Consider the following 13720-nt stretch of genomic DNA (forward strand, 5'->3'; position numbering starts at 1 on the left):
ACAATAAACCTAAATCACAAGACCAAATCTACACTGGAGTTGCTAACCAAGACGACATTGAATGTTCCCAAGTGGCCTAGTTATAGTTTTGACTTAAAATCGATTAGAAAATATGGCAAGACTTGAAAATGGCTGTTTAGCAATGATCAACAACCACCTTGACAGAGTTTGAAGAATTTAGAAAATATGGGCAAATATTGTACAATCGCTACAGAACTGTTTTGCTAGCACAGACTGGAATATGTTGCGGGACTCATCCAATGGCATTGAGGAATATACAACCTCAGTCACCGGCTTCATCAATAAGTGCATCGACAACGTTGTCACCACAGTGACCGTACGTACATATCTCAACCAGAAGCAATGGATTACAGGCAACATCCGCATTGAGCTAAAGGCTAGATCTGCCGCTTTCAAGGAGCGGGACACTAATCCGGACACATAAGAAATCCCACTATGCCCTCAAACGAACCATCAAACTGGCAAAGAGTCAACACAGGACTAAGATTGAATCCTACTACACCAGCTCTGACGCTCGTTGGATGTGGCAGGGCTCGCAACCTATTGCGGACTACGAAGGGAAACCCAGCCGCGAGCTGCCCAGTGACGCAAGCGTACCAGATGCGATAAATGCCTTTTATGCTCATGTCGAGGCAAGCAACACCGAAGTATGCATGAGAGCACCAGCTGTTCCGGATGACTGTGTGATCACGCTCTCCATAGCCAATGTGAGCAAGTTCTTTAAAACAGGTCATCATTCACAAGACCGCGGGGCCAGACGGATTACCAGGATGTGGACTCCGAGCATACGCTGACCAACTTGCAAGTGTCTTCACTGACATTTTCAACCTCTTCCTGACCGAGTCTGTAATACCGACATGTTTCAAGCAGACCACCATAGTCCCTGTGACCAAGAAAGCGAAGGTAACCTGCCTAAATGATTACCGCTCCGTAGCACTCACGTTGGTAGCCATGAAGTGCTTTGAAAGGCTGGTTACGGCTCACATCATCCCGTAAACCCTAGACCCACTCCAATTCACTAACCCACCCACCCTCCCCCGCCCCAACAGATCCACAGAAGACGCAATCTCAATCGCACTCCACACTGCCCTTTCCCACCTGGACAAAAGGAACTCCTATGTGAGAATGCTGTTCACTGACTACAGCTCAGCGTTCAACACCATAGTGCCCACAAAGCTCATCACTAAGCTAAGGGCCCTGTGACTAAACACCTCCCTCTGCAACTGGATCATGGACTTCCTGATGGGCTGCCCCAAGGTGGTAAGGGTAGGGAACAACACATCTGCCTCACTGATCCTCAACACGGGGGCCCCCACAGGGGTGCGGGCTTAGTCCCCTCCTGTACCCCGTTCACCCATGCCTGCGTGGCCAAGCACAACTCCAACATTAAGTTTGCTGATGACACAACGGTGGTAGGCCTGATCACCGGCAACAATGAGACAGCCTACAGTTGTGGCCAAAAGGTTTGAGAATGACACAAATATTAATTTCCACAAAGTTTGCTGCTTCAGGGTCTTTAGATATTTTTGTCAGATGTTACTATGGAATACTGACGTATAATTACAAGCATTTCATACGTGTCAAAGGCTTTTAATGACAATTACATGAAGTTGATGCAAAGAGTCAATATTTGCAGTGTTGACCCTTCTTTTTCAAGATCTCCTCAATCCGCCCTGGCATGCTGTCAATTAACTTCTGGGCCACATCCTGACTGATGGCAGCCCATTCTTGCATAATCAATGCTTGGAGTTTGTCAGAATTTGTGGGTTTTTGCGTGTCCACCCGCCTCTTGAGGATTGACCACAAGTTCTCAATGGGATTAAGGTCTGGGGAGTTTCCTGGCCATGGACCCAAAATATCGATGTTTTGTTCCCCGAGCCACTTAGTTATCACTTTTGACTTATGGCAAGGTGCTCCATCATGCTGGAAAAGGCATTGTTCGTCACCAAACTGTTCCTGGATGGTTGGGAGAAGATGCTCTCGGAGGATGTGTTGGTACCATTCTTTATTCATGGCTGTGTTCTTAGGCAAAATTGTGAGTGAGCCCACTCCCTTGGCTGAGAAGCAACCCCACACATGAATGGTCTCAGGATGCTTTACTGTTGGCATGACACAGAACTGATGGTAGTGCTCACCTTGTCTTCTCCGGACAAGCTTTTTTCCAGATGCCCCAAACAATCGGAAAGGGGATTCATCAGAGAAAATCACTTTACCCCAGTCCTCAGCAGTCCAATCCCTGTACCTTTTGCAGAAACAGTCTATCCCTGATGTTTTTCCAGAGAGAAGTGGCTTCTTTGCTGCCCTTCTTGACACCAGGCCATCCTCCAAAAGTCTTTGCCTCACTGTGCGTGCAGATGCACTCACACCTGCCTGCTGCCATCCCTGAGCAAGCTCTGTACTGGTGGTGCCCCGATCCCGCAGCTGAATCAACTTTAGGAGACGGTTCTGGCGCTTGCTGGACTTTCTTGGGCGCCCTGAAGCCTTCTTCACAACAATTGAACCTCAATCTTACTGGCAGAAATATCCTTGCCTCTGAAGCCCTTTTTGTGAAAAGCAATGATGAGGGCACGTGTTTCCTTGCAGGTAACCATGGTTGACAGAGGAATAACAATGATTCCAAGCACCACCCTCCTTTTGAGGCTTCCAGTCTGTTATTCGAACTCAATCAGCATGACAGAGTGATCTCCAGCCATGTCCTCATCAACACTCACACCTGTGTTAACGAGAGAATCACTAACATGATGTCAGCTGGTCATTTTGTGGCAGGGCTGAAATGCAGTGGAAATGTTTTTTTGTGGATTCAGTTAATTTGCATGGCAAAGAGGGACTTTGCAATTAATTGCAATTCATCTGATCACTCTTCATAACATTCTGGAGTATATGCACATTGCAATCATACAAATTGAGGCAGCAGACTTTGTGAAAATGTATATTTGTGTCATTCTCAAAACTTTTGGCCATGACTGTATAGGGAGGAGGTCAGAGATCTGGCAGTGTGGTGCCAGGACAACAACCTCTCCCTCAACATGAGCAAAACAAAAGAAGAAGCTCATGGACTACAGGAAAAGGAGGGCCAAACACTCCCCCATTCACCAACAATCTATCATGGTCCAAACACACCAAGAAAGTAATTAAGAGGGCATGACAATGCCTTTTCCCCCTCGGGATACTTAAAAGATTTGGCATGGGTCCCCAGATCCTCATAAAGTTCTACAGCTACACCATCAAGAGCATCCTGAATGGGTGCATCACCGCCTGGTGTGGCAACTTACGGCATCAGACCATAAAGCGCCCAGTACATCACTGGGGCAAAGCTTCCTGCCATCCAGGACCTATATACTATGCAGAGTCAGAGGAAGACCCAAAGAATTGTCTAAGAGTCCAGTCACCCAAGCCATAGACTGTTCTTTTTGCTACCGCAAGACAAGCGGTACCGGAGTGCCAAGTCTAGGTCCAAAAGGTTCCTTAACAGCTTCTTCACCAAAGCCATACGACTGCTGAACAATTAATCAAATGGCCACCCGGACTATTTGCATTGACCCCCCCCCCCTTTGTTTTTACACTGCTGCTACTCGCTGTTTATTATCAAAGCCTTGTCACTTTACCCCCACCTACATGTACAAATTACCTCAACTAACCTGTACCCTCGCACACTGACTCAGTACCAGTACCCCCTGTATATAGCCTCATTGTTTATTTATTGTGTTATTTTCTTTTTTACTGTAGTTAATTTCGTAAATATTTTCTTAACCAACAATGCAGGTTTAAAACAAATAAAGTTAAGGGCTTGTAAGTAAGCATTTCAAGGTAAGGTCTGACAAATACAATTTGATCAAGGTGTGCAAAGCTTAGACTTCCCCAAAAAGACTCCAAGCTGTAATCGCTGCCAATGGTGTTTCTAACATGTATCGACTCGCTAATCAAGACATTAGTGTTTTATTTTTCATTCATTTTTAATGCTCACATTTTTCTTTGACAGAGTATTGTGTGTAGATGGATGACAATTTAAAATTAAATCCATTTTAATCCCACTTTATAACAACAAAATGTGGCAAAAGTCAAGGGGTGTGAATACTCACTGAAGGCACTGTATGTACATGAAGACAGGGTCAAGTGACTAGGCATCAGGATATAATAATAATAATAATAATAATAGTACAATATAGAACAGAGTAGCAACAGATTGACAAGTGTGTGTGTGTGCATATGAATGTGAAGATGGAATTGAGGGACATGCTCAAGCATGCTCTCTCAAACACACACAAATGTAGTGCACTTCTTTTGACCGGAAAGCTATGGGCTATTTAGTTTCCTACTATAAAGGGAATAGGATGCCATTTGGGACACAGCCTAGGATGGAGATGAATGAGGGGAAGTATCTGCTTCATCTAATTTAATCCCTCAGTTTTAACGAGGGGAACTGCTAATCACCTTCACTCACTTCCAAATATTCAGACACATTTCACTGTTAAGGTGACATTTCTCAGCATTTGGAGAACAGCAAGAACAGAACATAAGTTCTAATGGGGGCAGGCCGTCAATTCTGGAGGTGGGGGAGAGGGAGATGGGGTTTGCGCTAAAATTAGACTTGCATCCTCTTACCTCAAGTAAAATTTCTACAATCGGAGTGGCCCTCGCTCTCTGTTAGCTTCTGAAGGAAAGAAAACAAACCAGACAACAACCATTTAGAGGTGAGGGCCCCAGATGAATGGTTTGTTGCAGACAATACTGCTGTAAAAACTTCTGTGAGGCCCTACTGAGTGAGTCAGAGAAATACTGTGATGACATTTACAAATGAATCCTGTTGCTAGCACTAATTCCTCACCCTCGGACCAAGGTGAACAGAAGAGCAAACAGAAGATAAAATATGCAGCCTCTCTAGGACAAAGGAAGCAGAATTTGAGAAGGCTTTTGTATTGCTAAAACTAAACCTTTCCGGCATGTAGAATTCACCTGATACTCCCTGGCATCAGCGGTATGTGTTGGTTTTTAACAATGTAGAAATATTTTCCTGTTGCGTTCTCATGATAACCATTTATTTATTTATTTTGCTCCTTTGCAGCCCAGTATTTCTACTTTGCACATTCATCCACTGCAAATCTACCATTCCAGTGTTTTAATTGCTATATTGTATTTACTTCGCCACCATGGCCTTTTTATTGCCTTTACCTCCCTTATCTCACCTCATTTGCTCACATTGTATATAGACTTGTTTTTGTATTGTATGTTTGTTTTACTCCATGTGTAACTCTGTGTTGTTGTATGTGTCGAACTGCTTTGCTTTATCTTGGCCAGGTCGCAGTTGTAAATGAGAACTTGTTCTCAACTTGCCTACCTGGTTAAATAAAGGTGAAATAAATCAAATAAATTAATTCACCACAGCACCACAAGGAGGAAACATTACATAGTTCTGTTTCTCAAACAGTGATGTTCTGAAGCTGTTCAACCAGAAAGTCCCAGCAGGTGGCACCAGGTACAAATATCAACTGTCTGTCCTGTTTATTTAGAAAGGGTAAAAATCACATGTAAAATATTGAGGTACTTCAGTTTATTGTATTATTTAAAAGCATAAGGGACAGAGCACTATACTAACAATGAAATATTTAACCCTAATATACTAATTGTAAATGCATAACTGTACTTCCAATGGGCTTAAATATATCATATATACAATGACAATCACATAAAAAATATCTTCCATATATTGGTGTTTGAGGGCATAGAATGAAATGATCTGCATGTATATGCAATGTACTCAATCTAGAGACTAAAATGTAATAAATTAAACTCCTACACAGAAAGGCCACAGGTAGTGGGGATATAATTACTGTAGGAGAGTGATTTGCCTAGCAACCTCTAAGTTTCAAGCTGTCAACCTGGACAAGAGAAGAGGCAGTCCATATAGACTACATCGCTCATTCGTTTCACTAGGCTAAGATTTACAATTGTGGTCTCAGATCGCTTGTTGAGTGCTTGGATACGAGGGCATCATCTTGGTCCCGCTTTAAAACGAACATCAACTTTGAAGCCTTCATAAACCCTTTATAAGGGCCACATAGAACCATCACAAATTATTCCATACACTAAGCATATGTCTATGTGTAGCAGCGAGGGTGGAGGTTTGCGGGTAGTTTCATTCAAAGACGGCTCTTCCAGCGGAACTGGGGGGTGTATTTCTACCGAGACGAGGGGTTCCCTATGGAAAGAGGGTGGATGCACACACACACACGATTAGTTGGTATGGAACAGATGTACATCATTTTATAGAATAGGTATATAAAAACGAACTGAGGGACCCGATCTATAGATATTGCGTGTTACGAACCCCTGCCTGGCATTTGGAGAAGTTGACATGGGCATAGAGCAGCACTGCTATGTCTTTATGTCCAGTCTCAAGAGCTATGGACAGGGCCGTGCTCTCATCCTGCATACACACAGACAAACAGGGCACAAACAGTGAATCAGACAAACAGAGACACTAACACAGTGATAGTCTGCTACGGTGAGTGACAAACACACACACAGTAACTCACGCTATCACTCAGGGTGGCGTTACAGCCTGGCTTGGCCAGCAGCAGCCTGACTATCTCAGCGTGGCCGTGTTCGCTGGCACACATTAGCGCTGTAGAGCCCTCATCATCCTGAAGGTTGACCTCTGCCCCCTTGGCCAGGAGGGCCCGCACCATGTCCATCCTGCCGTGGCTCACTGCCAGCATCAGGGCTGTCTGACCAGCCTGGGGGTCAAGGGTTAGAGGTCAGCAGTAAGAGGTCAGAGACAGAAAGATGGACTCAAAGAGATGGCCACTCGGGAGCTTGAAGACGACACACTCAGCCAGTGACCAGACAAGCTGACTTAACTTGTCAAAGCTTAACCCCCCCCGACTCTGTCCCTCCACATACCTGGCTGGCCTTGGCATTAACATCTCCTTTACTGAAGAGCTCCTCTACCACCTCCATGTCCTCTGGGGCCTCCACAGCAGCCAGGGCAGCCAGCATGATGGGGGTATATCCTGCCTTGTTCTGCTGGTTCACGTTACACACATCTTGAATGGAGGCCAAAAGAGGAAAGGTGACAAATCAATGGCACAGAATTAAAAATAACACTACGGGTAGCTCAGTTAAAACCCTCTGACCAGATTGCGGGGATACTCTGAAAGTATAGAACAAGAAGGCCCGCACACTGTTAAAGCTCCAAATTCGCTGCTTTGTCAGGTCAACCAAACAAACTGAGTGCTCACATCCCAAAATATACACATTTCTCCTCACATGACCACCACAAACTTTTCTATACCCTGAAAGAACACATTTTAGATTAATGTACTCAACAGAACATCATATGAGTGAGAGGTTCAAATAGAAGTCAGGTTCAGGTCTGAGTCAGAATCAGTACCTGCCAGCAGCATCCTCTTTACGACGGTGAAGTTGGAGTGGGACACGCTGTAGTGGAGTGCTGTGTTACCGTTACCGTCCGCCATGTTGGCTACGTGTCTCAGCACGGCTGGAGAAACTGACCGGAACGCCGTTAAATAGTCCCCCACCACAGCCGGAGCAGCTGACTTCTGACTGGACACACGGAACCACTCGTGCTGCAGCATGTTCAGGCAGGACCGCTGAGGGTGGGACACAGGATAATACATTCTAAGCAGGACGTCAACCAACACATGTATGGGCACACAAACATTTATGACATACACACACTCCTAGTAGAGACCTTCATTAGGTGAATTTGTAATAGCTTGTCTGGACAGGCAGAGATTTCACTTAAGAACCAATGGCATGGTCTAAATGTCCAAACCCCGCACACCAGGGTGAGCTAAAACAAATGCAGCCAAACACAAAGTCACACTGTCAAGCCTTCGTGTTTTTAATTTGGAAAAAGCAAAAACAGGCGTTGTTGTCAGTCAGGACGAACACACAGTACTGCAATTTAGCAACCCTCCATCATGCAGTGTGTGCAGAGCAATTTGAACAGTGAATTACCAGAGACATGTTGTAATTATAGGGACATTACTGAATGAAAATAAACATAATCAGCCAATACTTCAGTTCCTTTGACCTCACCAAACCCTCTTCCTTAGGGAGGAGACTGACTGACTGCTGATGGCAGTTACAGATCATCCACAACTTCCCTCTCACCACAAAAGTAACTATTACAGGGGACTAGTGCCCAGGGCATTTTGAGTGGTGTTCAGAACATTAGGTATGGTTAGGACTAGGAAAAGTGGTCAAGGATATCACATGGTGGGTCTAGCACAGGGCAGTTCATTGTCGGTCCTGGAGGGCCGAAACACTTCTGGTTCTCATCCTCTTCTTGTAATATGGGAATAATTCAGACCTGGGACACCTGGTGAGTACAATTAACTACCAGGAAGAAACCAAAACCAGAAGTGTTTTTGCTCTTCAGAACCAGAATTGAACAGCCCTATGCTACCATATCAGAACACTGTGTGAATAAGATTCTCTCTCTCTCAAACTCTCCATCCCTGCTCTTCTTTCTCCCCTGGGATGTATTCATTATACCAACTCTGTTGCAAAATGTTTCTTAAACGGAAGCAACCAGAACAAAATGGGGGAGGGACCAACAGTACCTGAATTTGTCCAGTAGAAATTTTTGTTGCAAAATGTTCCATTTTGAAACTGTTTGGACTAATGATTACACCCCTGCTCTTCTTTCTCCTTCTGTTTTCTATCACTCAACCAGTCACTATGACAAGATAAAAAGCAGATGATGTGGAACACATATGGTGGCGTCAGAGTCAGTTAGGTTTCAAGAGGCGTAAAGGATATAAACCAAGACAGAGCTACATGTTGTTGTCTGGCTGGAACACAGACAGAGAGGGTGTCTCTGTAACTCATACACAACCAGGCCTTGAAGTCCCTGCCCAGAAACACTACCAGAGGGCAGAAAATTACAGGAGTCGGCACATTCCTCAGTTATACATGTCACAAATGAAATATTGTTTCCTCTAGTTTAGATTCCAAGACATCGAGTTGACCTCGTGCCAACATTTATATGGTTTCATAAATTCTTGTATGATGAATCAAAAGGGACACAGGCAATTAGATAGCTCCTAAAGTCACAATTGTAGTCATTAACCAGTAATGTTCATGACCATTCCCATACATTCTTGTTAACAGACAAACAAACAAACACACATTCATACATACACACACACTTCCATTCAGTCTACTTGTGCCACTGGCCTCTGTTTAGCAGTACTCACCAGTTCTCTGCTGGATAAAATCTGGTCGTCACTCAGATGGGTCTTCAGTGCATGGCAAGCAGACAGCATCTTCTCACTCAACTGAAAACTGTAGGGAGAGGACCTAGTTATTTGATACACTAATTGCACAATAACTATATACCCTGAACAAGCTGGAGAATAATTCCAAGAGTGCGATGCAAAGTTATTGATGGCTGATGCTCCCCGAGGAGAGATGAGCCTAAGTGAAGTACATTCCCTAAAACCACTACCGTATTCACCTCTCCTGTATCTCGGTCCTCCCATGGCCACTACATTCTCTGTTGTCCACCCCTTTGTTCCCGCCCATTCGGCTCCGATCCTGGAGGCCACAGACCTCCCTCCCGTTCCCGTTCTTCTCCTCTTCTTCAGAGCTGGATGGTTCACTAGTGGACATGGACTCACACCTGCAGCCAACACACTCAGTTATTTCCTCTACTAGGCCATAGCTTACACAAATTAAATATGTTTAACCCATGATATGTAGACTTGAACCTGCAGCCAACACACAGAACTGAGATGATTTTAACCAGTGAAACATGATAGAGTGAAGGAAAAAAGTATTTGATCCCCTGCTGATTTTGTACGTTTGCCCACTGACAAAGAAATTATCAGTCTATCATTTTAATGGTAGGTTTATTTGAACAGTGAGAGACAGAATAACAACAACAAAAAAATCCAGAAAAATGCAGGTCAAAAATGTTTTAAATTGATTTGCATTTTAATGAGGGAAATAAGTATTTGACCCCCTCTCAATTAGAAAGATTTCTGGCTCCCAGGTGTCTTTTATACAGGTAACGAGCTAAGATTAGGAGCACACTCATAAAGGGAGTGCTCCTAATCTCAGTTTGTTACCTGTATAAAAGACACCTGTCCACAGAAGCAATCAATCAATCAGATTCCAAACTCTCCACCATGGCCAAGACCAAAGAGCTCTCCAAGAGGTCAGGGGCAAAATTGTAGACCTACACAAGGCTGGAATGGGCTACAAGACCATCGCCAAGCAGCTTGGTGAGAAGGTGACAACAGTTGGTGGGATTATTCGCAAATGGAAGAAACACAAAAGAACTGTCAATATCCCTCGGCCTGAGGCTCCATGCAAGATCTCACCTCGTGGAGTTGCAATGATCATGAGAATGGTGAGGAATCAGCCCAGAACTACACGGGAGGATCTTGTCAATGATCTCAAGGCAGCTGGGACCTTAGTCACCAAGAAAACAATTGGTAACACACTACGCCGTGAAGGACTGAAATCCTGCAGCGCCCGCAAGATCCCCCTGCTCAAGAAAGCACATATACATGCCCGTCTGAAGTTTGCCAATGAACATCTGAATGATTCAGAGGACAACTGTTGTGGTCAGATGTGTTGTGAAAGTGTTGTGGTCAGATGAGACCAAAATGGAGCTCTTTGGCATCAACTCAACTCGCCGTGTTTGGAGGAGGAGGAATGCTGCCTATGACCCCAAGAACACCATCCCCACCGTCAAACATGGAGGTGGAAACATTATGCTGTGGGGGTGTTTTTCTGCTAAGGGGACAGGACAACTTCACCGCATCAAAAGGAAAGCTGGACGGGGCCATGTACTGTCAAATCTTGGGTGAGAACCTCCTTCCCTCAGCCAGGGCATTGAAAATGGGTCGTGGATGGGTATTCCAGCATGACAATGACCCAAAACACACGGCCAAGGCAACAAAGGAGTGGCTCAAGAAGAAGTACATTAAGGTCCTGGAGTGGCCTAGCCAGTCTCCAGACCTTAATCCCACAGAAAATTTGTGGAGGGAGCTGAAGGTTCGAGTTGCCAAACGTCAGCCTCGAAAACTTAATGACTTGGAGAAGATCTGCAAAGAGGAGTGGGACAAAATCCCTCCTGAGATGTGTGCAAACCTGGTGGCCAATTACAAGAAACATCTGACCTCTGTGATTGCCAACAAGTTATTTTGTGTTTCTTCCATTTGCGAATAATCGCACCAACTGTTGTCACCTTCTCACAAAGCTGCTTGGTGATGGTCTTGTAGCCCATTCCAGCCTTGTGTATGTCTACAATCTTGTCCCTGACATCCTTGGAGAGCTCTTTGGTCTTGGCGGCGAGTTTGGAATCTGATGGATTTATTGCGTCTGTGGACAGGTGTCTTTTATACAGGTAACAAACAGATTAGGAGCACTCCCTTTAAGAGTGTGCTCCTAATCTCAGCTCGTTACCTGTATAAAAGACACCTGGGAGCCAGAAATCTTTCTGATTGAGAGGGGGTCAAATACTTATTTCCCTCATTAAAATGCAAATCAATTTATAACATTTTTGACATGCGTTTTTCTGAATTTTTTGATGTTATTCTGTCTCTCACTGTTCAAATAAACCTACCATTAAAATTATAGACTGATCATTACTTTGTCAGTGGGCAAACGTACAAAATCAGCAGGGGATCAAATACTTTTTTCCCCCTCACTGTACATAACATACATAGTTCCAGTCCATAGTTTGGACACACCTACTCATTCAAGGGTTTTTCTTTATTTTTACTATTTTCTACATTGTAGAATAATAGTGAAGACATCAACACTATGACATAACACATATTGAATCATGTAATAACCAAAAACTGTTAAACAAATCAAAATATATTTTAGATGTTTGATTCTTCAAATAAGCCACACTTTGCCTTGACAGCTTTGCATTCTCTCAACCAGCTTCATAAGGTAGTCACCTGGAATGCATTTGAATTAATAGGTGTGCCTTGTTAAAAGTTCATTTGTGGAATTTCTTTCCTTCTTAATGTGTTTGAGCCAATCAGTTGTGTTGTGACAAGGTAGAGTTGGTATACAAAAGATAGCCCTATTTGGCAAAAGACCAAGTCCATATTATGGCATGAACAGCTCAAATAAGCAAAGAGAAATGACAGTCCATCATTATTTCAAGACATGAAAGTCAGTTACGGAAGTTTCTTAAAGTGCAGTCACAAAAACCATCAAGTGCTATGATGAAACTGGCTCTCATGAAGACCGCCACAGGAAAGGAAGACCTAGAGTTCTCTGCTGCAGAGGACAAGTTCATTAGAGTTAACTGCACCTCCAAAATTGCAGCCCAAAATAATGCTTCACAGAGTTTAAGTAACAGACACATCGCAACATCAACTGTTCAGAGGAGACTGCCTGAATCAGGCCTTCGTGGTCAAATTGCTGCAAAGAAACCACTACTAAAGCACACCAATAAGAAGAGACTTGCTTGGGCCAAGAAACACAAGCAATGAACATTAGACCGGTGGAAACCAAATTTGAGATTTTATGTTCCAACCGCCGTGTCTTTGTGAGACACAGTGTAGGTGAACGGATGACCTTTGCATGTGTGGTTCCCACCGTGAAGTATGGAGGAGGTGGTGTTATGATGCTTTGCTGGTGATACTGTTGTTGATTTACTTAGAATTCAAGGCACACTTAACCAGCATGGCTACCACAGCATTGTGCAGCGATAGTCCCATTAAGCGCAAACCAGATGAAATGGCCTATCATTTATTTTTCAACAGGACAATGATCCAACTCACCTTCAGGCTGTGTAAGGTCTATTTGACCAAGAAGAATGATGGAGTGCTGCATCAGATGACCTGGCCTCCACAATGACCCGACCTCAACCCAATTGAGATGGTTTGGGATGAGTTGGACCGCAGAGTGAAGGAAAAGCCAAGTGCTCAGCATATGTGGGAACTCCTTCAAGACTGTTGGAAAAGCATTCCAGGTGAAGCTGGTTGAGATAATCCCAAGTGTGTGCAAAGCTGTCAAGGCAAAGGGTGGCTACTTTGAAGAATCTAAAATATATTCATTTTATTTAAAAAATAATTTGGTTACTACATGATTCCATGTGTTATTTCATAGTTTTGATGTCTTCACTATTATTCTACAATGTAGAAAATAGTCAAAATAAAGAAAAAAAACCTTGAATGAGTAGGTGTGCCGAACTTTTGACTGGTACTGTTTATCAGACCCTCACCCTGTGGTCACACCCACAAACTTCAGGCTCTTCCTGGTTCCAGTGTAGCCTCGGTCACCATCTTGTTTCTTCATGATGGACCTCAGCATGTTGGCGTTCGTGGGCTGACCTGGAGCGTTAATGTTTCCCAATGAATTCTAATTTGATTGTTGTGAACCACTTGTTGTGAAGTTCTGAGGATTTTGTTAACTTATTGAATGTCTACTTCGCCTCGTACTTTCTAAAGAGAGTACAAACTCTCTCACATATACAAACACTCATACATAGACATACAATTTCAGCTCCAGCCTGTCAGCCACAGACCGCTGTGTAGTGAGAGATGTGTGCTTTCCCAAACCCAGCATGAGCCCAAATATTTCAATAGTAGGTCTTCCAGAGCCAATGCCAAACCAGAGAAAGAGCTATTTCCTCCTCCATGGTTCTACTGGTTCAAAGAGGCCAGGCTTCTTCTAGGGAGCGGTCTGCCAGCAGAATGCT

At 43.9% G+C, this 13720-nt stretch overlaps 1 protein-coding gene across 3 annotated transcripts in view; it reads right to left on the reverse strand.

Annotated features, from left to right (window-relative positions):
• Window positions 1–5554: 5554 nt before the first annotated feature.
• Window positions 5555–13720, reverse strand: part of LOC106569472 (KN motif and ankyrin repeat domain-containing protein 1) — a 29970-nt gene continuing 21804 nt past the window's right edge. For all 3 annotated transcript variants that reach the window (XM_014140872.2, XM_014140853.2, XM_045692716.1), the window contains 8 exons: window positions 13244–13352; window positions 9506–9670; window positions 9246–9333; window positions 7412–7631; window positions 6922–7064; window positions 6555–6755; window positions 6347–6445; window positions 5555–6217 (listed from right to left, as the gene is read on the reverse strand). In XM_014140872.2, coding sequence (XP_013996347.2) covers window positions 6155–6217; window positions 6347–6445; window positions 6555–6755; window positions 6922–7064; window positions 7412–7631; window positions 9246–9333; window positions 9506–9670; window positions 13244–13352 — 1088 coding nt within the window. In that variant the 3' untranslated portion in view covers window positions 5555–6154. The remainder of the gene's footprint in view (window positions 6218–6346; window positions 6446–6554; window positions 6756–6921; window positions 7065–7411; window positions 7632–9245; window positions 9334–9505; window positions 9671–13243; window positions 13353–13720) is intronic.

This window comes from Salmo salar, chromosome ssa01 (genome assembly GCF_905237065.1).
Source record: "Salmo salar chromosome ssa01, Ssal_v3.1, whole genome shotgun sequence".
In the NCBI taxonomy this organism is placed as follows: Eukaryota; Metazoa; Chordata; class Actinopteri; order Salmoniformes; family Salmonidae; genus Salmo; species Salmo salar.